The 26,620-nt window shown below is 33.4% G+C and overlaps 1 protein-coding gene across 1 annotated transcript in view; it reads left to right on the forward strand.

Moving 5' to 3' along the window:
* Positions 1 to 26,620, forward strand: part of LOC111052494 (fatty acid synthase) — a 65,345-nt gene that overhangs the window by 9,085 nt on the left and 29,640 nt on the right. The window contains exons 4-21 of the mRNA XM_022339189.2: positions 76 to 249; positions 2,897 to 3,097; positions 3,821 to 4,059; positions 4,931 to 5,161; positions 6,127 to 6,324; positions 8,477 to 8,608; positions 9,487 to 9,717; positions 10,468 to 10,657; positions 15,317 to 15,546; positions 16,496 to 16,797; positions 18,209 to 18,470; positions 18,982 to 19,090; positions 19,429 to 19,689; positions 23,030 to 23,209; positions 23,899 to 24,050; positions 24,638 to 24,805; positions 25,451 to 25,597; positions 26,235 to 26,381. Coding sequence (XP_022194881.2) covers positions 76 to 249; positions 2,897 to 3,097; positions 3,821 to 4,059; positions 4,931 to 5,161; positions 6,127 to 6,324; positions 8,477 to 8,608; positions 9,487 to 9,717; positions 10,468 to 10,657; positions 15,317 to 15,546; positions 16,496 to 16,797; positions 18,209 to 18,470; positions 18,982 to 19,090; positions 19,429 to 19,689; positions 23,030 to 23,209; positions 23,899 to 24,050; positions 24,638 to 24,805; positions 25,451 to 25,597; positions 26,235 to 26,381 — 3,554 coding nt within the window. The remainder of the gene's footprint in view (positions 1 to 75; positions 250 to 2,896; positions 3,098 to 3,820; positions 4,060 to 4,930; positions 5,162 to 6,126; positions 6,325 to 8,476; positions 8,609 to 9,486; positions 9,718 to 10,467; positions 10,658 to 15,316; positions 15,547 to 16,495; positions 16,798 to 18,208; positions 18,471 to 18,981; positions 19,091 to 19,428; positions 19,690 to 23,029; positions 23,210 to 23,898; positions 24,051 to 24,637; positions 24,806 to 25,450; positions 25,598 to 26,234; positions 26,382 to 26,620) is intronic.

A 26,620-nucleotide genomic window follows, 5' to 3' on the forward strand; every position in this document is an offset into this window, starting at 1 on the left:
TTTGAAAATAGATCTCAATTCAATATAATAGTGTTTGAAATTCAATGTTGAGCAGTTTGTAATCAATTTCAACAGGTATCAATCCAAGAAGTTTGCGTGGAAGCAGAACGGGTGTATTCGTTGGAGCATGCTTCAGTGAATCAGAAAAAACTTGGTTCTACGAAAAGTTGCAGGTAGATGGATTTGGTATCACAGGATGCTCAAGAGCCATGTTGGCCAACAGAATCTCTTATTGGTTCGGAATCAATGGTAAACATCTTTTTCAAAACTTATCTACATTAAATCATTCAAACTTCGTACTATATAATCCAAATTCAATAAATAAAAACATTTATAACATTCAAAATTGTAATTAAATCATTGGAAGAAATAAAATTTTAATTAAACAGTTTCAAAACCAGTGTATAAGAAATAAAGAATTCTCTTCCTTTAAATATACGATGCAAAATGATGATTTGAACATTCCTGTACTCAGTGTCTTATTTGAAAATAGAAAATAATTATCACTAATTGAAAATACGACACTATTTTATTTTCATTGATGAAAATATACTGCAGTGGATTATTGCTTAATTCATGACCAATTGTGTTACATGCATAAAAATTATAACATTCGGAATTGATAATTTGGAGGCTTGTCTCATGAGCACATGCCTGTGAGAGAGAAGCGAGTTGAGCTGGAACAATTACTAAACTCACATAAGGTTTTATTAGCCATTAGATAAGCTGTATACATACTTTTTTACTTTTTTGTTTGGCTTCTTTGAATACATATATGAATTTTACATATGGAAGAAGAATCTCATACCTTGAGAGATTATAGAGATAATTAATTTGAGATTATTTAAATCTCTTGTTGAGATCATTGTTTTTCTAATCTTTTTTTATTAAAATCTCATACCTTGAGAGATGATAGACATAATTAATTCGAGATAATTGTTTTCTAGTCTCTTTTGATATATTACTGTACGTTGTGATTTGGGACGTTCACATTCATCAAACCAAAAGTTACATTATAGGCATATAATATTAAATATCAAATGTTATAAATTAACATGATTGTACATGGTTTCTTGTCAAGCAGTTTTTTCAAAGTTTGCCAGGTAACTTAATTCATGTAAATAACATATTTTTGTATTTTATTTAATTGATGTACCTTTGAAAGGTACAAAGTACAGAGTGAAGATCCAGGGAAGCCTGTCCAACAGTTTCTTGGCAAGTAATGGACTTAGACAAGGAGATGTATTATCGGCCATGCTATTCAATATTAGTTTGGAAAAGGTTATACGGAGTTTGACAGTTAACCCAAATGGAACCATCATGGATAGGACTCTACAATACATGGCATACGCAGATGATGTGGTCCTACTAGCAAGAAGTAAAAGAGCCCTACTGGAAGGATTTGACCAACTTAAGACTGGATCTGAGCAAACAGGTCTCAAAATTAATAATAATAAGACAAAATATATGCACAATAGTAGAAAAAATACCCAAGGGAATGAAAGACGTTTTGTGTTTGGAGACAGTAGTTTTGAGAAGGTTGAGGAATTCAAATATCTGGGAGCTGTAATAACACAAAAAAACGAAGTCCCAATAGATATCAAAACTAAAGTATCAGCTGGGAATAGATGTTATTATGCTTTAAAAACCTTTATCAATTCCCGACTTATCTCAAGTAGGCTAAAAGTGCAAGTTTACAACACTGTCATAAGACCAGCCGTACTATATGGTGCAGAAACCTGGGTACTTACTCAGAGGGACGAGACCATACTCAATGTCTGGGAAAGAAAGATCCTCCGAAAAACCTACGGACCCACCTATAGTGATGGAGAGTGGAGGATCCGCACTAACCAAGAGTTGCGAGAGCTCTACAACAACCCAGACATTGTAGTTGAAATAAAAATGAGACGTCTAGGTTGGTTAGGACATGTGGAGCGCATGGATGACTTAAGGAGCGCAAAGAAAGTCCACAGAATGAATCCTGGAGGAAGAAAACTGAGGGGAAGACCAAGAATGCGTTGGATTGTCGACGTGGAGAATGACTTGAGGCAGATGGGTATCAGAGGATGGAGAAGGAAAGCTCAAAATCGGGACGAATGGAGAGGCATACTGCGGGAGGCCAAGACCCTCAATGGGTTGTAGAGCCGAGGAGTAAGTAAGTAAGTAAGTAAGTAAGTAAGTAAGTAAGTATTATTGATACATTTCCTCATTAACTATAATATAATTCTCCTCTATATATTTTTATCAGGCACCAGAAAGTATCTAATACATGTTCTGTAAGCAGCTTCTTCCTTTATTACAGGATCTGATATTATTATTTTACTGTCTCGTGAAATAGTGGATGATTTTAGTCCTGTTACCCATTTTTTAATGTAATTAATAAAACAGAAACTCAGTTGTAGTAAACATGAAAATGTATATTTTGCTCATTTTTTAGTCACATGGCCGGAAGATCATTAAAATGTCCACCCATTGAAATTATACACGATTTTCCTCTTTTCGATCATGTTTATGGTGTAAGACATTCTGTTCATAAGACGACCGGAGTCCACACAGAATGTTGCATAGCTGAAGGATAATCAACTCGCACTGCCTTTTCTATAGCGATTGAGTAGGACTACCAACTTCGTGCAACAGATCAAAAATTTCCTTCATTAGAAATAATAAATCACCACACACTTGCAATAGGGTAACATGACTAAAAAAATCACTCTATATGTTCCTCTATGGTTTGATGTGCAATGTGTGTTTCTAGTCCTGGCAGAAAAATCAATCTATGATATATCTCGCTTCTCAGGCCCCAACGGAAGAAAGCATTACTTCTACTGTGAACAGCTTGTTCCTGTATTACAGAACCTCATAATTAATTTATCATGCATTTATTTTTCTCTTCCAGGCCCAAGTTACACAGTTGATTCTGCTTGTTCATCTAGTTTGTACGCTCTTGAACATGCTTACAAGTCGATTAGATATGGGCATTGCGATAGCGCCATTGTGGGAGGCTGCAATCTTTGTCTTCATCCTTATGTTTCGCTGCAATTCGCCCGCTTAGGAGTGTTATCAACTGATGGTAGATGCAAATCTTTTGATGAAGGAGGTAAGTGCTCCAAAGTATTCTTACAAATACTTTGATATCGATGCTTGCCAATAATTTGGGTTTGCAAAAGTTTGGTTTTGCAAAAGAAGAATTCAGTTTATCTAGAACAGAGTAATTCAATTTCATTGCAAAACATTTTTATTAGTTATTCATCTCCTAATTATTTATTCATTACAAATATTGAAAGCAAGAGAGAAGATAATACATCAATTTTGGTTCCATGATACAACAGAGGCTCCTATATATTAATACAAAATTGATCAATATAAAAAAGAAGAGAAATTAAAAAAATTGTTCATAGAAGATGTCATTTACAACCTTGAGAAGTAAATAATAATAACTGATTAAAACAGATCACTCTATATTACAAAGATTATCCCATTCTAGACTATTTTATATTTCAATGTTACATTTTTCCAATCAACTACACTGGAGATGTAAAAGCGTATTTTATTCATTCAGAAGGGACTATAATCTGTTAAATTTGGTAAAGAGCAGATCACTTGATCTTGAGAATTCTTATTATTTTTATCTCACATAATATATTACAAGATAATAGTCAGTTATGTTATAATGCTGTGAATATTTTAATTTGTATTGCTGTCCATAACATGTATTGTGTTAATTCATTTTTTCAAGGAAATAAAATTTGATTTGATTTAATAGTTGATGTTTTTTCGTCCACATCCAATTTGAATTCAAAATTGATTATTGTTTCCTTAGCCAACGGATACTGCCGATCGGAGGCAATAACAGTCGTCTACTTGCAGAAGAAAAAGGATGCCAAAAGAATCTATGCCACGGTTGTTCATGCTAAAACCAACTGCGATGGATACAAAGAGCAGGGTATAACCTTTCCCTCCGGACCACTGCAGCAAAGGCTGCTCGAGGAATTTTATGAAGAATGCCAGGTGAATCCAAGCTCTTTGGCTTGGGTGGAAGCTCATGGAACCGGTACAAAGGTGAGAAAAATATGTTCTGACAACATTTCATAAGTGATGTTGAGAAGATTTTCTTTCAGATTTTGTTCTTATGTAGAAATTCATTGGTGAGACAGAAAAATAGGGTCACTTAACGTAGATGAAATAATTATGAAAATTCACCTCGGGCTCAGGTTTAACACAATTATCATAAGAAGGAGGAAATCCATACTAATGTGCAGGTGGTATACTATGTATAGTCTATGTACAGTCTACTACCTATGTAAGTCATCTTATAGTAGACAAATGTATCTTTTTGTATATTGTAATTTATTTAAATTGTAATTAGTTCATAATGATATTTCATTGCAATGTAATTAATCACTCATCATTTCAATGGTATAATAATCTTTGTTCTATGTAAATCCCAGTTTCTGCCTTTCCCATAAACTTTGTTCGCTACTCTGATACATTAATTTGGAGAACCATATGGGATATTGAATTATACTTCATCGTCCTTGTTCATATTCATTCTAGTTGAAAATAAAAAACAAAAATAAAAACATAATTTGTTCAAAAGAAATTGTTCAAAAGTGAGCCTTCAGGGCGATCTGCGTTCTGTGATTAAAGTGGTCTTAGGAGGATATACGAACTATAGATGATACCTAAGACTGCTGTGATGGAAGATGGCTCCATGTGTTTCAAGGCCGTAGGCCTAAGACTAGGTACCTCTGAGAATTTTGTGATCACAGTAGTAGATTTTACAATGATTGCATTCTATTCCATTTAATTGATCTGTTGTATTGCATTGTATTGTTTTGTATTATTTTGTATTGTATCGTGTTGATACTAATGATTGATGTTAATTTTGTAATACTATTGAAATAAGCCTGAATGATGTATTTGTTTGAAGGTGGGAGATCCAGAAGAAGTGAAGGCGTTGGAAAATGTGTTCTGTGTTGGAAGAAAAGAACCGCTGCTCATTGGATCAGTGAAATCAAATATCGGTCATGCTGAGCCGGCTTCCGGACTTTGTTCGATAATAAAAGTAGCAATCGCTATGGAAACCGGCTTCATACCTCCAAATATCAACTTCAAACAGCCTCGCAAAGATATTGAAGCTTTTCATAACGGAAAAATCAGCGTCAGTATTTAGTTCATATAACTTCAATTCGGGATTTAAAAATATTTCTTGTCTACAATTTCTTACTACAAAATCTACAATTCCCTTCAAATCTTCATAAAGCTCTTCAATTTTGTTCTCCATCACTAACTGCTTACTATTAAATCACTTTTTTAATAAAATGAACAACTAGCAGTCAAATTTCTTCAATAAATGAGTTTATTCACTTACTGTGACAACGAGGTCCGCCATCTTCTGGTTGTACTCATAGACAAGTAGAAGGTTTGGATGACAATTCTTGGTGTGCTGTTATTGGTGTTTATTGAGTTTGTTATGGCTGATTAAGTAATCAAAGAAGATGTGGGATTTGAAGTTGGTTTCTTCATTCAATATGCTATTGTTCTTAGATTGGGTCTTCATCAAGTCTCTATTTTCACTTTATGAAGAGTTCATCTATAAAGTCTTTATAATGGGTGCTTTAAACACTTTTCCAGAATTAAATCTTTATAAATACGATTGAAATATATATAGATATAATTGATACCCATTTTACAAAATTAATTTGGATTTGAATGAAGCGTACTAATAAAACATTTTCAGCCAAATGTTCTGAATTTGAGATTTTACTTCTGAAAAATGCTCAAGGACTAGTTAGATGGATAAAAAGATAGAAAAGTTTACTTGTAAAGAAATCAAAATATATTCAATTTAATTTAAAAAATTAAAATTGAAAATATTTTAGTACAAATTAATAATATTATGATTAAATATTCTAGTTTAAAATGAAAACCAGAATTCAGTTGTGACGAAGAGTTCTCTTTTGTGGTCCAGAATATTAATATTAAAATAATCAGCTTCAATAATCAAATCTAAGCTCTGAATATAAGCTCAAATTTCAATATAAAATATGAGCTGTAATTGTTGGTTTAATAGGATTTATTGTGTTTGATTTCCTGCATGATATGATTGTAATTTGTTTTATCTAGGTTATAACAGAGAAAACACCCTGGAACGGAGGGATGGTTGGTATCAATTCATTCGGTTTTGGTGGAGCCAACTGCCACGTTTTACTCAAATGGAATAATAGTCAAAAGAAGAACGGTGGAGCACCAAAAGATGATGTTCCAAGACTGGTTCCAGCTTCAGGAAGAACCGAAATTGCAGTAGACAGGATGCTCAGTGATGTAAGTCTTAGGAATAGTATCAATCAATAATTTTTAAATTTCCAATTCACTTATTTATAATTTCTTCCAAATCACTACAATAGTATTATCTATAATATCACTATTAATATTTAAAGTACCTATTATCAAGTATCAATAAATCTACTCAATTTCTATGAAATTACTAAAATTATCAAACAAGTAATAGTTGTCATAAACTAGTGGACCATATGAATATATGAGGATGCCCAGCAACGCAAAATAATAAGTAAGACAATGTAAGATAATAAGTTAATTTCAGTATAATTACTTCAATTATTGAAGGTTGTGAAAGTACTAGAATACTCATGATTTTTACTTTCCTTGCCCTACTACCATAGGTAAGGAAAGTATTGCTTTCCAAAAAAAATTAAGGTACCCCAATTTCAAGTTTTCTATACGTTTCAAGGTCCCCTGAGTCCAAAAACATGATTTTTGGGTGTTGGTCTGTGTGTGTGTGTGTGTGTGGTGTGTGTATGTGTGTATGTGTGTATGTCTGTGAACACGATAACTCCATTCCTAATTAACCGATTGACTTGAAATTTTAAACTTAAGGTCCTTATACCATGAGGACCCGACAATAAGAAATTCAATAAAATTCAATTCAAGATGGCGGAAAAAATGGCGGATAATTACTAAAAAACCATGTTTTTCACGATTTTCTCAAAAACGGCCCTAACGATTTTCTTTAAATTTATACCATGGATAGCTATTTATAAGCCCTATCAACTGACATGAGTCTCATTTCTGGGAAAATTGCAGGAGCTGCGTAATATTCTCGAGAAAAATGGCGGATAATTACTAAAAAACCATGTTTTTCACGATTTTCTCGAAAACGGCTCTAACGATTTTCTTCAAATTTATACCATGGATAGCTATTTATAAGCCCTATCAACTGACATGAGTCTTATTTCTAGGAAAATTGCAGGAGCTGCGTAATATTCTCGAGAAAAATGGCGGATAATTACTGAAAAACCATGTTTTTCACGATTTTCTCAAAAATTACTCGACTGATTTATTTCAAATTCATACTCCGTATAGTTATTTATCAGCCCCATCAACTGGCATGAGTCTCCTCTCTGGGAAACTAATGGGGGGTTCACCCCATCCTTGAGAAATGTACTTTGTAACCTCCTTCTCGTGCATGAGGTAGGTAGGTAGAGCAGTCTATAAAAATTATACATAGTCGAGATATTTCATCTGTAGAACAGCTGTTTTGACGACTTTTAAAAAATCATCGGATTTCACAATTTACACAAAGGAAAAAGTACTCTGAAAACAATAATAATATACACACATAATTATACAGTAGTCCGATCGTAGTTTCAAATAATTATGTTGCCGCCAATCGTCATTATGTTATTTCTCTAAATTATTATCGAGGCTCCCAGTTCAATGAGCAAGGAAAGTTGTGTGAGTGTACCACACCAGATTTTTTTAAGTGAGTTACATATTTTGTATTTGAAATAATTTGCAACTTTTAGGACAAAATGAACAATCAAAAGAGGATTTTATCATCTTATCATTTCAATCACAGCTCGAAATAAAAAAAAACACAATCAGATAAAGATTTTGCCAACGTAAATTAATTAATATTAACAGGAGTTTCTGATTATAGTAGAAATTAGTAAAAACATCTACCGCTGTTTAAAATGTCAAAAATCAACAAAAGGTGGATGTAGCAGCCCAAATACAATCGTATTGAATGTAATTATATACAATATTGCATAAGTTACATATTACATTACATAATTCATCACATTACACATTACATCAGTTACATAATTCCATCTTACATTACATCATAATGTAAAGTAATTGTTATATTCACATAAATTATGTGAGCGAATAATTATCATGATTATTCGATTGATCTCCCCTTCTTAAGAGAATCTGTTTTTTCATAAGTTTCCTCTCATTTATTCTTCAATGTTATTCTAAGATTTTGCTATTAAAAAATTCTGTGCAACATTCAATGCTTCTTACAAAGGTTCTTCTTTATGTTTTTTAAACTTTTTCTCCATTACTTCAATCAATGAATACCATCATTATTATTGCATGAGTTTTTAAAAATATTTCCAATGAAGTTAATTTAGTGCATACGTCTAATGAATAATATCTTCCTGAATTATAGGTCGAATCTCGTCCAGTCGATGTTGAGTATGTCAAATTATTCCACGAAATCCACAAGCATGACATTGCAGGTCATATCTATCGAGGTTTTACTCTGGCCAACAACAATAATTTATTGAAAAGGGACATTCAGGTAAAAATCATCATCACTCCTAAAACAACAACTACCGTACTGTATATTGTTATTTTCTATTAGAAAATTATTTCTGAGAAAATAATGTAGATTTAGATTTTATTTAAAGCAAAATAATGTATTCCTCATAGAGAAGCGGGATTTTCTGCTAGGTATCCCCTCAAAATTGTTACTATAGCCACTTGTCAAGTGTCTATGCCTGTGCCAATTTTATTGTATATTATCAGATTCATAACATTTCGTTAACCTCTTCTTTAAAAACCATTAGAACTAAAATAAACACTTTTATTTTTTTTTCAATATTGACTGTGTTATTTGTTATTGAATGACAAATTTATTAATTGTATTGTTTAATATTTCATTTTGAATTGGCTACATGTAAAATTTATTTTCAATGGTCTAATAGAAAACTTGGAACTCAAATTTGAATCTTGAAGAAACTAACGTATGTTGTGTAGAGTACTAGAAACACTCGATCTGTGAATAGTTATTAATTAATTGAGAGAGTACTGTAGGATAGTAATCATAAAAACCTTTATTGTTAAACTATTAAAAAACGTTTCATTGGCAAATAGGAACTTACTTTCTCAGTATTTCACCAATTGGAAAATTTCATTACAAAATAATTCAGTGGAAAATAGGCACTTTAGTCTATTATATTCTTTCTTCCACAGACCAGTATTTCAGCAACTGAAGATTCACTAAACCCAAACTGAAAAGTCTTTTCGTGTGTTTTGTTTTATAAAGAAGAACTAATTTTATTTTGTGAGTATTTGTTTTCTAAATACATACAAAGTTCTACAAGAACTCTGAATTGAAGAGATTGTGTATTTTTCATAATGGAGCACTGATTCAATTTTTGTGTTTTTTTTCGACAGTACTACACAGGTGAGAAAAGGCAAGTGTGGTTCATTTTCTCAGGTATGGGCTCACAGTGGCCAAGTATGGGCATGGGTCTCATGAAGATACCAACTTTCGCAAATACCATCAACAAATTGCATGACATTCTGAAGCCTAAGGGAGTGAATCTCATCGATATCATTGTCAACCCAGACCCGAAAACATTCGATAATATTCTGAACTCATTCGTGGGAATAGCTGCTATTCAGGTAAGTCATGCTTCATCCTAACAAATTGTATGATTTATTTATATTATTATATCATAACGATAGTTAGTTGGCTTGAAATCAATCAGAACCTGAGAAAACTGGATCAGAATCGTTCATATTTTTGTATTACCGTACTCATTTATCCTTGAATATCGAAAGGCTTTAGCGAAAACCTATCTCAGTCACTGAGACGGTATCAATTAGTCAGTCAAATTAAAAGCAATTCGTATCAAAACAAGCGTTAGTATCCCTATATTCACACATTTACAGGTTCAATTTGCTATTTTGAAATAATGGGTCGATAATATTAAATAAGCGATGGAAATTCATTTTGTCAGTATTCCTTTCATATAATGTATAACAACAATGCTTGCCATCAAACCAATGCTGACAGTCTCAAGTAGACTATATTATTTCACCAAAGTATATATTGTAATTGAAATGAATAAATACATAATATCTCTAAACTACTAGACAACACTGAACTCACAAGGTGGTTGAAGAGAACAAAGCCCTTCGAGTTGGTGTAGTGCTAGTGAAAAAAAAAGTATATTAATTAAAAGTTTAGTAAAAGAATTAGTAGTGAAATTATATATTGGAACTGTAGACTTCACTGGAAGACTTTAGCAATAAAAATGAATATTTTAGGATAAGAAATAAGAGAAGAAAATTAATGGTTAGTCCTAGTGACTAGTGTTAATAGAAAAAATTAAAAACAATTTTCAAAAAATTATATCTCTCACTTTCCAGATTGGTCTGGTCGATGTTCTTTTCTCGATTGGAGTGAGACCAGATCGCATAATCGGTCATTCGGTGGGTGAGCTTGGTTGCGCCTACGCCGATGGCTGCTTCACTGCGGAGCAAATGATTCTTGCTGCCTACTACAGAGGTCTGGCCTCTGTAGAAACCGAGTTCATCAAGGGAGCTATGGCTGCAGTCGGTTAGTATATAGAGTAGTAGTTGGTCAGTAGATAGTTAGTTAGGAATTATAGGTAGGATAATTAGATGATTGATGGTAGTTAAATAATTATTGCAAGATGAGCTTCCTTAGATACATGGAAAGTACATGGAGAGACAGTAGGAGGTCTATAACATGGCAAAGAAAGTAGAAAATGAAAGGTAAATAAGGAACGAAATGAATGTCCACTGATGAAATTGAGCTCTTTATTAGTGTTAGGGTTAATGGATACCAAATTCACCTTATAGAATAATAAGATTTGGGTGCCCTATTTTTTTTTTTTTTTTTGGTACCATCTCATCGGTTTTTAATGTTATTTTTCATTAGTATAATGAATGAACTGAGCAGTGTGTTTCCACAACCTCCGTGTTTGGCTCGGCCAGATTGTCAATTGTTTGCAAGTTGTAAATCACCCCGAAACATGACAACCTCAATCGAATATCCACTCATAGCATTATCAGTTATGCCATGGGCCAGTTCCCCGTGCTTCTGAAATCACACTTACCAAAAGACAAACAAATCGAGAGAAAACGGACAGGACTTTACGGACTAAAAACAGGCGATCCTTACAAACTTTGAATATTGGTACATGAAATGTGGGGGGGGGGGGGTTAAGGGGAAAGGAAATGGAATTGACGGAAGAAATAAGGCAAACCAGGGCTGATTATCTAGCAATTACAGAGTCAAAGAAGAAAGGAACTGGCTGTATCATGTTGAATAATGATTATTTGCTGTTCTTCAGCGGGACAGGTAGGTATTGCGGAGCGAGCAGCAGCTGGAGTAGCATTAATGATTCATGGGGATAAGAAGGAAAATATTAAGGACTGGAAATTTGTTAATGAGCGTATCATGAGAGTGGATATAGAAGAGAATTACGAGTCCTTTTCATTGATGATTGCATATGCTCCGTGTGACGATCAATTAGCTCAAGTAAAGGATCATTTCTTTGATGAGCTGCAGGTGGCTATTGATGAAGCAAATAGTACAGTAATACTGTGTGGGGACCTGAATGGCCGTGTAGGAAACTAACCGGAAGGAACAGAGCAAGTGATAGGAAAGCATGGTGAAAGCACAATTAATAATAAGGGGGAAAGATTGATCGATCTGTGTATGAATAATAATTTATCGATCACCAACACAAACTTTCTTCACAAAGACATACATCGCTTCACCAGGGTCAGATGCTCAAGAAATGAAAAATCTATTATAGATTACATTATTGTTCCAAACGTTATTTCAAACAGGGTCAGGGATACAAGAGTCCTACGGGGACCCACTTTAGACACAGATCATCATCTTCTGGTAATGAAGCTGGCTATAGTCGAGAAGAATATTTCGAAAAGAAAAAGGAAAGAAAGGCCGAAAGTGGAATACAAGATTAAAGCATATAAGCTCAGAGCAGGTATACATTGCTTTTGTAGATCTGCTTAAGGCATTCGATAGGGTGAATTGGAATGTACTTATGAAAGTATTAAAGGACATCAAAATAGATTATAGAGATAGAAGGATCATTCGAGAGTTGTACAAGGATCAAACAGCATTATTAAGGATAGGTGAGCAGCAGAGAGAGGCTGCTATAAGGAGAGGAGTGCGACAAGGCTGTAGTTTGTCACCATTGTTATTCAACATTTATATAGAGCAAGCCATTAATGAATGCAAGGAGTGCTGTAGTGGCATCAAGGTAAATGGAGTTCGGATTCAGATGCTTCGTTTTGCAGACGATATAGCTATAATAGCGGATAATAAAATAAGTTTAGAAAGAGCTCTAACCACCTTGCATGAGATTCTACGAAATAAATATGATATGGAGATAAATAAGATAAAGACAGAAGTAATGGTCTGCTCAAAAGTCACAGAAAATGTATCCATTAAATTAGATAATCACGCCCTGAAGCAAGTAAAAATGTTCAAATATCTTGGAAGCATTATATCAGAAGATGGGAAAGATAGACTGGATATAAAGCGCCGAATCAGAGAAGCTAAGGGTATGTTTATTAGTAAAAGGCAGCTTCTTTCCTCAAATAGTCTAACCTTGGGAATAAGAAAGAGACTAATAAAGAGTTGCATTTGGAGTATAGCTCTTTATGGGTCTGAAACGTGGACTATTGGTAAGGCTGAGGAAAAGACTCTGAATGCTTTTGAAGTGTGGTGTTGGAGGCGTATGCTCAAAATAAAATGGACAGACAGAGTTACGAATGAGGAGGTATTCCAGAGGGCGGCAGAAAAAAGATCTCTTCTGAATTTTCTCAAGGCCAGACGACATTCTTGGATTGGACATATAATAAGACACGACGCATTTACGTCAAGTATTCTGGAAGGTACAGTTGATGGACAAAGGGGTCGTGGGAGACCCCGGCTACAGTACTTAAGACAAATGACGAAGGATCTGGGTGCTATGAGCTATGAACAATGGAAGAGAGTAGCAATGGACAGATTTAGATGGAAGGCTGCCAACCAATCAAACGATTGAGCTGTAAAAAAAAAAAAAGCTCAGAGAGGAGCATGTCAAAGAGACCTATAGAGAGTTAGTAGAATGCAAATTAAGAGGAAGGCAAGAAGTGAATGGTCAGGTGGAGCTGGAAGACTGCTGGACAACTCTTTGAGACACCCTCATCAATGCCGCAGAGGAGGCGTGTGGGAAGAGTAGAGTTGGAGGGAAAGGTAAGAAGACAAGCTGGTGGACGACAAATGTCAAAGCAGAGGTGAAGAGAAAGAAAGAGATGTGGCAGCATTACCTGCAAACACGGAGCGCAGAGGACTATGATCATTACAAAGCGCAAAGAGCAAGAGTGAAAGAAATAGTCAAGGCAGCGAAACAGCAGTCCTGGAATGAATTTGAGGTGTGCATCGAGGAGAATTAAAGAGAGAACCAGAAACTGTTTTATAGAATTTTGAAGGGCCTGAGGAAAGATAAACCATGTCATTTAAAATTTGTAAAAGATCAAGCAGGAAATCTTCTCACACATGAGCGAGAGGTAATGTCATGGTGGAAGGAGTACTTCTCTGATCTGCTGATGGAGAACGGAGATGAGAGGGAGGACAGACAGCAAGACATGGCAGAGAAGGAGCAATTTGGCTTCAGACATGGTAGAAGTACTCAAGATGCCATTTTTATCCTGAGAAAAGTCCTAGAAAAAAGTGTAGAGTATGGCAAAAACGTGTACTTGTGTTTTATAGACCTCATCAAAGCATTTGACAGAGTACCCTGGAATGCCTTATGGAAGGAATTACGAGATAGAAGAGTGAATGATAACTTGTTGAAGGCCATCCAGAGCTACTACAGAAGCTGTAGGAACTATGTGAGTGTCGGCAGCTGCTGCTCTAAGCAATTTGAAACAAGAGCAGGAGTAAGGCAGGAGATATTCTATCACCGTATCCTTTTGCCATATTGATGGATGGAGTGATGAGGGCCTGCAAGGATAGAGAAAAAAGATTGACAGTAGGTCACTGGCGACTACAGAGAGTGAAAGTCTCAAAGCTGGCTTATGCAGATGACCTTGTCCTGTTGGTTGCAAAGGAAGAGGATCTTCAGCATAACATAAACATCCGGAATGAGGAACTGGAAAGGAAGAAGATGGAGATAAGCATAGACAAAACTAAGGTGACGACTGTGGCAAACAATCACAGAGAGATAGAGATTAAGTTGAAAAATAGAAGAATTGAACAAGTCACCAACTTCAAATATCTTGGAGCTACCATTCATCAAGAGGGCAGAATGGAGGAAGAAATAAATTCTAGAACTACTTCTGGTGGTAGACTCTACTATGCGCTATCAAGAGGGTTCCTTAATATGAAAGATGTCAGCCAGAAAGCGAAAATGGCAGTCTTCTGGTCCACATATGTTCCTACTTTGTTATACTCTTCTGAGACGTGGACTTTGACAGAAAGAAGTAAGAGTAAGCTGCAGGCCCAAGAAATGCGCTTCCTCTGTAGAGTGATTGGGAAGACAAGAAGAGACCGACTGAGAAATCAGGCTATAAGAGCGGTGGTCAACTCTAATCCAATTACTCAGAGGATAGAGGAAGGGCACGTGGCTGGGCCACGTAATAAGGATGGGCGAGGAGAGGCTACCAAAACTGATATGGGAATGTAAGGCAGCGGGAAGAAGGTGAGCTGGAAGACCGAGAAAAAGATTGTCTGATTACCTCCGGAGAAATTTGGAGTCTAAGGGTGGTGATTGGCCGTTTGGCGCAGGATCGTGATAGATGGAAATCTCTCGTAAACTTTACACCGCAAGGTAGAAAAGGCTTCGATTAAGTAAGTAAGCATTATCAGTTATTTGCTAGCAAAATGCAATAGTTCAACAGAAATCTCTTAAGAATGGGTCAAGTTTATTCAGAAAACTTGATATGCGTGAATGATGCCAGAAATTCACAGACGTCAGTTGAAATGATCACTTTAGGAATCGTTGTGATCCATGACAACTCGTCCTCACAGTGCTGGTGTAACTAAACGGCTTCTTCAATAAATCAAATAGGATATTTTAGATTACCTGACTAGGCCACTAGTAATTTAAACATTTTCACCCAAACCTAAAACATGACTTGGAGATTTAAAATTGAAATAAAAGTTAATAATTTTTCAAATTTGATATTAATTATATTGAATTTATAACTCTAATACAAAATAAAATTGTTTCAGGAATGGGTTATAATGACGTGAGAGACCGCTGCCCTGCTGGCATTGAGGTTGCTTGCCACAATGGACCTGACAGCTGTACGATTTCAGGTCCCGCAGACCTCATCAAGAGCTTTGTCAGTGAACTGCATGAGAAGAATGTGTTTGCTAGAGAAGTCAATGTGTCCAACATCGCTTATCACAGTAAATATATCGCTAAGGCCGGACCAAAACTGTTGAAATATCTCCAGAAGGTTAGCAGTACTGACTACATTTTCTTGTGTATCTATTAATTTTGTATTTATACTATGTATTTTAAAATAAATTATGTAGGCATGTAATGAACTCCCAAGTTAGTTATTTGATAAATAGAATAATTTTGATGCCGATTCAGCTGATATTTAAATCTCATAGGAAAAGAGTGTAGCCTACACTTAAATTCCATAGAGATATCTAAAATTTTGCTCTGAGAACGTGAATGTCTGAAATTTATAGATTTGTAATGAAAATAATTATAGAATTAAGGATCCAAGTGATTACTTATAAAAGTATTCTTTAGACAATGCTAGTATAGTTTCATCAATAAGATTTGTTATATTATTATGTACTTTGATAATCATTTGAATGATTTTTTCTATTATTCGAGATTATTCAAAGTATTGTTAAAATATATTACATTAAAAACATTGAGTTGAGATAGTTTCGTTCACAAGAGGGTAAAAGCACAGAGGATGCATTATTAAATCCAATCTACAATGAATTGAAAACAATTAATAAGAAAACTGAACTCCAATTCCCAACGACCAATGATAACCTGAAAAAGTAAAGTTTCACAATGAATCATGTGTGATGAGAACATGAATAAACAGCCTCTTGTTAGAATAAATAATCTAAAATGTTTTATGATTTTTTCATGAATATAAATGTGCGAGATTTCGTATTTATGTTATAAGTGTTGTGTGTTTGGCATATTTTAAGCAAGTCTCAAATGCATATTTTTATATAACGTACATGAAAACATATTGAACAGATAAAAACATCTTAGTTGTTGTAGGTAGGCTATTTTTACACTTATTAAATAATTCTACATTCAATACCTTATTTTATTTTCAATACTTTTCAATGCGAGCAATACATTAATGATTACTGTTCACTCATATTATTGGGTTGTTGAACTGATGATGAAATTCACAATCATTCCAGGTAATTCCAAGCCCAAAACCAAGGTCTAGCAAATGGGTGAGTACCTCGGTCAGAGAATCAGAATGGGGAAAGCCTCTTGCCAAGACTTCTTCAGCCGAATATCACACCAACAACCTTCTAAACCCTGTTCTTTTCGAGGAGGGTTGCAGACACATTCCGAATGGAGCCATCACCATTGAGATAGCTCCTCATGCATTGCTTCAGCCTATTTTGAGGAGGTCTCTCGGTCAACAGTGCTCCCACGTTGCATTGACTCAGAAAGGCAACGTTGAAGACAATGTTCTACTCATGGGTCTCGGAAAGTAAGTCAAAATATCATGGACTACAAGGTGTCCATATGTGTAACATGTTCAACAAAATGTGTAACTAATGATGCTGTTCTAACTAAACTTATTCAGTCTCTCAAAATTTGTATATATAAATGAGTGGAGTTTCAAGTCGCTTATTCAATATTACAATATCAACTTAACTATATTCTATGAAATCATATCGTGATGCATCCATTAAAACATCGTATAATTTATCACTTTTTCAGCATTGAATTATATATAATATGCGATTGATGGAGCGATTACAATATAGGCCTATTCAGATTCTTTCCTATGGATATTTTGAACACATGTTGTACAATCCAAGATTTTTGAACCACCGATAACTTTATATTGTTTTTCTTTTTGATGAACCCTAGGCTTATGAAATATGATTAGACACACCGTATCAGAATCACCAACAAGTGATGATTTTTATGCTCACAGATTGGTTAGATGAATGATTGATTGAAAGTTATTATATTTGAATTGATAACATTCATTAAAACTCTGAACGAAACTCTTTTAGTGTAGGAAACAGAAGTATACAGGGTGATTCATAATTATGGTAAAATATTTTAATACGTGATAGTAGAGGTAAAAATAAGAAAAAAGTTCATATAAACATATATCCATAAACGCTTCATTAGCGAGCTATACAGGATGAAAGATTTCGCCCGGAATTCAGCTCCTCTGGTGAAATACACCGATGCTGAATTGTTTGGGGACTAGATTTTGAAAAACTTATGCTGGATTCATATGGAAAAATATCTGAAAAATTGAATAAAACTAGTCTGGAAGCTGTAGTGTGAGTAGTTTTTGAGAAAAAAGTTGAAATATGCAAAAAATCTAAGTAGAAAAACACAGACTTCTACGTTTGATGCCCAATAACTTTCTTTAATGACCAGTAATCAAATAATTTTTCGCGATAAAAATTGTAGAGAATTTAATTCTGAGAAGAATTATGTAAGCTGTGTAAACTAAATTTAAATAAAAGTTGAATAAAATGTATTCTTATGTAGTACATTACACCACAAAAATTTGCTGTTTTGTGAGGAGAGAACTAATAACTCATAAGTATGAACTTTTTTTCTTATTTTTACCTCTACTATCACGTATTGAATTATTTTACCATAATTATGAATCACCCTGTATATTTATGATGATGAATGTACCAAAATACATAATTTATTTTTCCCTAGTGAACAGAATCTAAGTATTTCAAGATTAATGTTCTTGTACTTCTATTTCAAAATATACTTTACTTATAAGAATTCCAAAATTCTGATTATTTCTTTAACGTTTGTTTCCTTCAACAAGTTTTGTAGCTTCCTCAAACTACTTAAAAAGTGCATAAGCGACTCCTTGAATTGAACAAATTTCCTCAAAAATATTTTTTCAACAGATTGTTTGTGCTGGGATTAAATCCGGAATACTCAAAACTCTACGAAGAAGTATTATTGCCAGTATCTCGAGGTACACCCATGATCTCACCACTAGTAAGCTGGGAGCATTCAGAAGATTGGTATGTTGCATCATACCGCATGCAGGAAAAAATCAAATCAGGAGAGCGATTAATCAATGTTTCTTTGGCTGATGATGAGATGGAGTTCATCTCTGGCCATATCATTGATGGGAGGAATCTATTTCCTGCAACGGGATATTTGGTGAGTGAGTTAAAAACTATACCGTATACTCTGTAATATATGAAAATCTATAATATAATAAAGGAAAGAATTGGCTTATACACGTACGGGATAGGGAATTCACAAATGATGCATCATCACGTCTGAACTACTGGACTGATTAACTTGAAATTTTGTATGAAGATTCTTAATTTACCGTGGATGGTTATAGGCCTATTTTAAATTCTTCAAGATTTCAGTAGGTCAAGTTTTCAGTTTATCAAGTTTTTAATTAAACCCTTGCGGAGCACGGGTTACCTTCTAGTCTCGAATAAAAATATTGCTTGCATCCTATGTGAGTAGCCGTTTCAATACAGAATTTTCCATACAACTTTTAATAGTATTTGTAGTCAAAATTAAATTACAGAATAACTTAAATTTGAATAGACAGAATCAAAATGTCGACATATTATGTTTCAAAGAGATGTCATTCTCAGTATATTACACAAGTTGTACTATATCTATATATCGATACTAATTATTATTGTTTCAGACACTTGTTTGGGAGACATTAGGAATGATGAGAGGCGAACTTTACACTGAGGTTCCGGTTGTTTTCGAGAATGTTCGTTTCATCAGAGCCACCAATATTCCTAAAGAAGGTGAGATTTTTAAAGTGATTATGAGTTCTGTTATTTATAGAAGGGATTTGAGTGAAAATTATTTGATGAAAAAATCTGGACTAAATGATAATGAAAACTAGCTGGACTAGTATTTAGATTGAATTTACATAGCAACCGGCTCTGTGGACAAGGTCACTCCAGTAACTATAGCCTCTTGTTTATCATTCTTATCAAATAGATGAATGAAATAATAAAATAGTTTTGCAATATTCAGCAGCCGCTGAGGCTATTCTTATTAATGACTTAATTTTTTTCTGCTACTTCATAATTGCTTCAATTTTCATACTTAAATAATGGATTACCTTATTCTTCTGCAGGAAATGTTGATTTCCTAGTGATGGTGCAGAAGGGCAGTGGAAATTTCGAAGTAGTCCAGGGAGGCACAGCCATCGTGTCTGGTAGAGTCTATGTACCAGAAGACATCAACGAAGAAATGATCGATTTGAAGCCTGTCGAGCTATCGAAGGAAATCCAAGAGCTTCCACGTCTGTCATCCAGGGACATCTACAAGGAGCTTCGTCTGAGAGGATACCATTACAAGGGACTGTTCAAGAGCATGATTTCAACTGACAACTTGGGTGAATAATCAAAATTAATATTTATAATTATAGTACCTTTGAAATCAATAAAATATGAACACTTACTACGTTCAAACTAATGGGATGTAATAATTAGGAATTTGTAATAGAGAGAGAGAGAGAGAGATCTAAGTTCTCTTCTCTATTTTATTGGGATTATGCCCGGCGCCAATCAATCCCTCTAAGATTGATGAAAATAAAATGAAATAATGAAACTCGACAGGGTTATGAGTAAGGTAGATACAAGTGAAAGGCCAAGTAGAATAACAATGAAAATTTATTGAGAAAAAGAAAATTAAAATTTTAAAGCAAAGGTAAAACAAACTATTTGAAATAATATTAAAATAAATGAATTAGAAGATGACAAAATCTGAAATGATAAAGTTTACAATGTTATGTGAGAGGAGCCAAAAAAATTAATAAAATATTTGAATAAAAGATTACAGAGAAAAACCAGTAGTTATAAAAAAATGTTAAATGAAAGTTACCGGAGTTTATGACAAAATTTAATTTGAAAATATTCAATTAAAATTTTGTGGGCTACTAGGGATTTCTTGAAAGGCTGGTGGGATAAGATATTAGTAATTAGAATATATGGATTAATGTAAAATAAATAACTCACAAAACCTTTCTGAACTTTTCCAGTCAGGGCTCTATAATCCTCTGAAGTGGGGAGTTCGAGTACACTTGACACTTCACACTCAAAATTCCACTCAAAACGCACTACTGAAAACTGAGAAAGCTAGCACAAGTTGCTCCCTTATTTGTGGGTCATCCCCACCATGCCTAGAGTCGCCACGTGGTAAAATGCCACAAATGTTGTCTGACAGGCAACAATTGTGAAAATATATACTTGTTTTAGGTAGCCTATATTAAACTTCTAAATGATTAAAATTAAAGGCTCCTCTTAAAAATATGATAAAAAATTACAGTATTTATACCTGTTCTACAAAATTGTAATCTTATTATTAAGTTATACTTTATTATTTATTGAGATGAATTTAATAAATACAGGTGTAATTTTACAGAATTTGTATAGAATAGCAATTATTCATTACATGTATACACGTTAGCTTCTCATTTAAATAATATTCAATTACACTAATTCAAATTTGTTGTAGGGAAAATAATCAATTTACTTATTAACGATTTTGACAATGAATACTTCACTTTTATATGTATCTATATTCATATATATATATATATATAATATATATATATATATATATATATATATATCTTGAGTCTTTAATTACAATAATAATATTTTTGCCCTCCTGTTATCATCATCCATTCTTTCATTCATACATTATTTCATTACTTCATGCTCGCTTATTAATAACTAATACAACTACATTCTACTAATATTCTTTACCAATACTACCATTCCTATTATAATACATGCATATATAACTTCTACTACACTATCACTATATATTAGTAAGCTATATACATGCTGCCACTGCTGCCACTATCACTACGTGCTCAGCTACTCTCTCACTCTCTCCCTCTCACACACGCATGCGCTCTCACTCACACGAGGACCTATTATTCTAACCCTATGACTATTTACAATGAAGAACCTTCCAGAACTTGCTCTCTGAATAGCCAACGGTTTCAAAATACCCTTTCTTCAGGTTCTTGGAAATGCATTTATTGAATTTATTTTCGAAAAGGAATCTTCTAGAAGTTTCTTCTTTAAAAGTGGGAAAAAAGCACGTGGTTCACACATGTCAACGGCTCAAATAATAGATTAAGAATACAATTTATTTCAAAGGGTAATATAGTTTTCTATTTTATAACTAAAAATAATTGGCCTGATTTCATACATTTTAACAAAATTAATATTTTTTTCAAAATAACGAGTTATCTAATCCCTTCTTGATTATTTTAAAGACACTGCTTGTTTTAAATAGGTAGTTTAAAAAGCCATAGTTGAAAAGATATTAATAAAAAAAATAATACGAGTTATAATAGTAACTTTAACTTAATACGAGTAAGTTAACATTAACAATAACTCTCAATAACAGTTACTTCCATGATTCGTAATTCTTGTGTTATTTTAAATATAAAATTTCAAGTATTTACTCTTGCTCCTTGCATTTTTAAATACAAAATATTGATTTTTTTAAAGATTAAGTCCTGAGGACTCGAGTTATACTCCAATTATGGAGTATAAGACAAGTCAGGTCAATCATTTTACATAATCAACTCTAAGTTTGAATAATTCAACACAAGTAAATCAAAACTAGTCTTGGTTTATAAGAAACTCTTTTAAAACTATAAAATACTCTATCAACTAAATATTTTTTCAAATGTTTTTTGAAGATCTTCAAATCATCATTACTCATACGGAGTTGTGGTAACCTGTCATAAAATTTCCTTCCAATATAATCTGGTTTTTGTTCAAATAGTCTACTATTAGAGTCATTATATATAATAATCAGCTCTGTTTTGTCAGATGTATTCTATACGTGTCATTGGAGTCAGCTCCTTGAATATTTTATAATGATCAAGAAAACTGATAAGACCCTAATTTCAAATGATGATTAAATGTATTGCCTGTGATAAACGCAGATATCATTGATTCAATTCAAATTTGAGGTCTAAAAAATCCCTGCTTCCCAATTACTATCTACTCTGCGTGGCAGAAAAATAATACTAATGGTACTTATAAGGGTGTTTACATATATCTGTTACGTATTTCAATGAGGCTACTTGAAAGTTTAATTATAAAGAATCACTTGTACCCATTCCTTCTATTTACAATAACTATGCGAATAACTATTCAATGGATTGATTTGATGAAACTAGTCGTGTTCAAAAGAAAATAGAAGGAAAAAGTAATAGTGATTTCTCTATAAATAAATCTGTTAATATGTGAACACTCCCATAAGAACCAATGGTATTATTTTTCTGCCCAACAGAAACAGAAATTGATTGGAAAGTAGAGAGTATTTACATTTACAATATTACAGCATTCAATTTGGATTTTCGTTCAATAATAATTATGGAAAGTAGAGCTTTACCCAATTTATCTGCTCCTTATCCTTGATATTACTCACACCTACTCAATTACATGAGTATTCATATATGAGTAGGTCATTCTTCAACTATTTTTTCAACTTATTTCTTACTCTTTCCAAAAATTTGTGTTGTTTTTTCTTAATTTTTTATATCGAATAAAAAATCGAGTTCCTTATCTTATATTTTCCATTCAATATGGTTCAATAACTCAATATTACCTTCACTTCTACACAAAACTACTCATATAAAATTTGGCTACTCAACGTTTCTGAAGGGAATAAATTTATCAATGTTTTAATAATGTGCTTCACAGGTGCAACAGGAAAAATTGCATGGCATAACAACTGGGTTGCATTCATGGACAACATGCTTCAGCTGCAAATTCTACAGGAAGACACTAGAGGACTGTTTGTTCCCACATCTATCAGGAAGCTTTCAATCAATGTCAAGAAACACGTTCAGGATTTGTTCAGTTTACCTGAAGAAGAGAAAGGTAAAATGTCCCTTAATTATGTATAAAAGTAATATCAACTTAGTTACTACTACTTGTATTCACTATCAAGTTTAGTATGTTGCACAATAAGTACTGATATTACTAGTAAATACTAGCCTAGTAGGCTAGATACTAGTCGACCGAGCATAGCAACAGAGAGAGATGGAGTACAAATCAAACGTCTGCATAAAGACATACGCAGACAGACGGACACCATTGCAACAATCGAACAACTAGGGAGGGATTTTTCCTCTACCAATCTGCATACATCCGTCTGTTTCTGTGTGTATGTGCCTTCAATATGCTAACTCACTACACTCGCAGTCAGGACAAAATCCATGTATCCTCTCTCGATTACTTATTCTCTTCAAACACTCGGTAAATCACCAATATAGCTGAATAGATAGATAAATGGCTCTTATTTACACTTTACAATATCAAAAGTGATGTGGCCGAAGTTGAGACAATAAAAGCCCCCTCTTCCACTTAAACCACGATATGATTGGTTACATAAGAATAATAATGCACCTGAATTATAAAACATTTTATAATGAAACCAAAAGATTATTTATATTTATAAAATAATATAATGGAGGCACTATAAAAATATTATATAGACAATCTGAAATAGACATTATTGTCATAATTGTGATAGATTAAATCATAGAATATCAATTGTCTGCTTTCAGAACTTGCAGTTTATATGTACAAGGATATCGGAGTGATCAAGTCAGGTGGTGTAGAAATACAAGGCCTGAAGGCTAGTGCAATAGCAAGGAAGAAAGCAACTGCTGAGCCAGTGCTTGAAAAATACCAGTTTGTTCCTCACGTAAACAACGAGGTGAGTATAAAAACCTACAAACTAGAAAAAATCAAATGTTAAATACTGTTTAAAATTATAATGAAGTTGAGGCCTGATTACACAGGATTCTATGATTCTATTGAATCATACGTCACAATCATTGGTTTCCGATTAGTTCATTGGTTCTCTTGACATTGTCTCCGTTAGATGCTATTTTACGGTGATCAAATTTAATAGATAGTATGTAAACAGGCATAGGACTTATACGAAGATCTCATGTACTGAATTCAAGTATTTCATAGCAAATATAAATCATTTTGTACTGTTCAAAGAGAGCAGTAAAGCTGATTTTGATAACCAATTATTCTCTTGTAGTTTGGAGTGTACATGGTCGCAGTAATTCTGCAATAATGTGTTATTTTCATTGTTACAGTTATTGTAATGGTTTTGTTGTAGCCTATATTGTTTTTATCATTGTATTTGTGTGTGTTGTGAATAAATTGATTGGATTCTGATGCAGCTGTGCAAATGCTCAATCTGTCCACATTGATTACAGGCCAGTATCACCTCAAATCTCAAATGACTTCTTCCTTGGCTAATTATAGTTAATTTTGGAAACGTTTCAGAAATCAGATATCAACGATATTGTCAGAATTTGCGTTCACCTCGTTCTGGAAAACGTACCCAGCCAGAAAGTAAAGACAGCTGAAGTTTTGGAACCATCTGTAGAGTCCAACACACCTGTGCTGACACCTATTATCAACAAGACCTTGGGAGATCTCCCCCTTATACAGGTAAGGTTCACATGAAAACGCAATCATGCTTACAAAAAGAAAAACTATTACTTCTACTTGTGTCGAGTTAATTGTTGTGACCTAACTAACATACAATAATCAATACTCCCATCACTAATATAGCCAACATACCAACCTATTATCATGTGAACCATATTATATCATGACCATAAAACTTGAAAATGACAACTTTATAAAATATATTTGGAATTAAGCTTTATGGCTATAATATAATATAGTTCACATAATAGGTTGGTTATTTAATAAAAATAATCAATAGGCTATTTTATTTATAGGTTGGTTAATTTTATAAAAAAATTAGTGACTGACATTAATTTTGCTTCAGTATTTTGATGCAAGGATTAAGATTGCAGAATACAATAAAACACTTATAAAGAAAATAATATTGTTCTGCAGATTATTAATTATTTTAGACATACTTCTATCAAAATTCGGAAAGGGAAAAGTTTGGGCTAGGCCTGTTGGTCCTTTTCTGATCATATTATTTGATTTGTGTATTATGAAATGAGAATAAATAAATAAATTATGTACAATCATTCAATACAACAGTAATCAAAATAAATCCAATCGTTCATTATAAGCTGGAGTCTAGATTATTATTATTGGAGATATGTTTTGCTTTAGGCGGATAACAGCATTCTCTCAGATGTGAACAACCCACTTTTGGCTGATTTGAGCTCAGAAATTCTAATCGAAGACAAGAAACTCACTCCGGATCAGACTCTTCTTCTTCTGGTCATTTCGAATGTCCTCTCTGCACATCGTCATCAAGTAAGAAAATATTAAATTTAAAAAAAGTTATAAACACTTCTTATCCTATTCAATTTTTTTTATTTTGTATTTAGATTGTATTGATGAGATGAACTTGCAATATACTGTATTAAACTGTATACTGTAAGTTACTCGTAGGTGTGCTGTGTTGAATAAATATTGTATTTAATCTAACACCAATTTAGAATAATGTTTTAAAACTGATTTTACACGCAGGATTTACTTTTAAACTTGGAATATTTTTGTATTTTGATATTTATCTTATTAGGATGGTGTTACACCAAGCGAGCTAAGATGGAACCAGGAAACGCCAGGCGAATTAAAAATATGAGAAAATATAATTCCAAATTTCCTCACAGTAGTCGAGTAAAAAAATCCTCCAACTGAAGATGATGCTCCGAGCATCGAAACCCAGGGTTTTGTGGCAGTAAAGCATTACCAGTAGAACAGGCAAAATATTTTGTTCATCATAGAAAAATTTTACATCTCTGAATACAGTGTTCAATTCGAGTGAAACGTATTAACACTTTTGAATGTTCATTATATTACTTATGTGTATACTATTGTTGAGTTTGAGTCTTTAAACACTTATTGTAATTATCCATGTTCAATTGTTCATACATTATTTTATTTGCAGGCTTTGAAAGCTGCTTTAGCAAGTGTAAAGGAATCAGCATTTATTTTGGCAAGAGAGGATTGCAAGACTACACCAGTTATACCAGCTGAATTAAAACTTTGCGCTGTCTTCCAAACTGAAAATGAAAAATTATACCTCATTCGAAAGGTACGGTATACATTCTCTTAATATAAAGTACACTTGTAAATTCTCAATCATTCAAGAATTAAATCAAAGAACCACAAACATTGAAATGCTTGTGAAAAATTGTTTAAACGTTTTTACATTTCCAATACCCATCAAGGAATGGTGATAAATTGTCTCTTTTCTGTATAGGGCTACTTGTAATATAAATATAAATAAAAATCTCAGTACCCTTTTTTTTTGAATTATTTTATCACAACATG

The sequence above is a fragment of the Nilaparvata lugens genome, chromosome X, assembly GCF_014356525.2.
Source record: "Nilaparvata lugens isolate BPH chromosome X, ASM1435652v1, whole genome shotgun sequence".
Taxonomy (NCBI): Eukaryota; Metazoa; Arthropoda; class Insecta; order Hemiptera; family Delphacidae; genus Nilaparvata; species Nilaparvata lugens.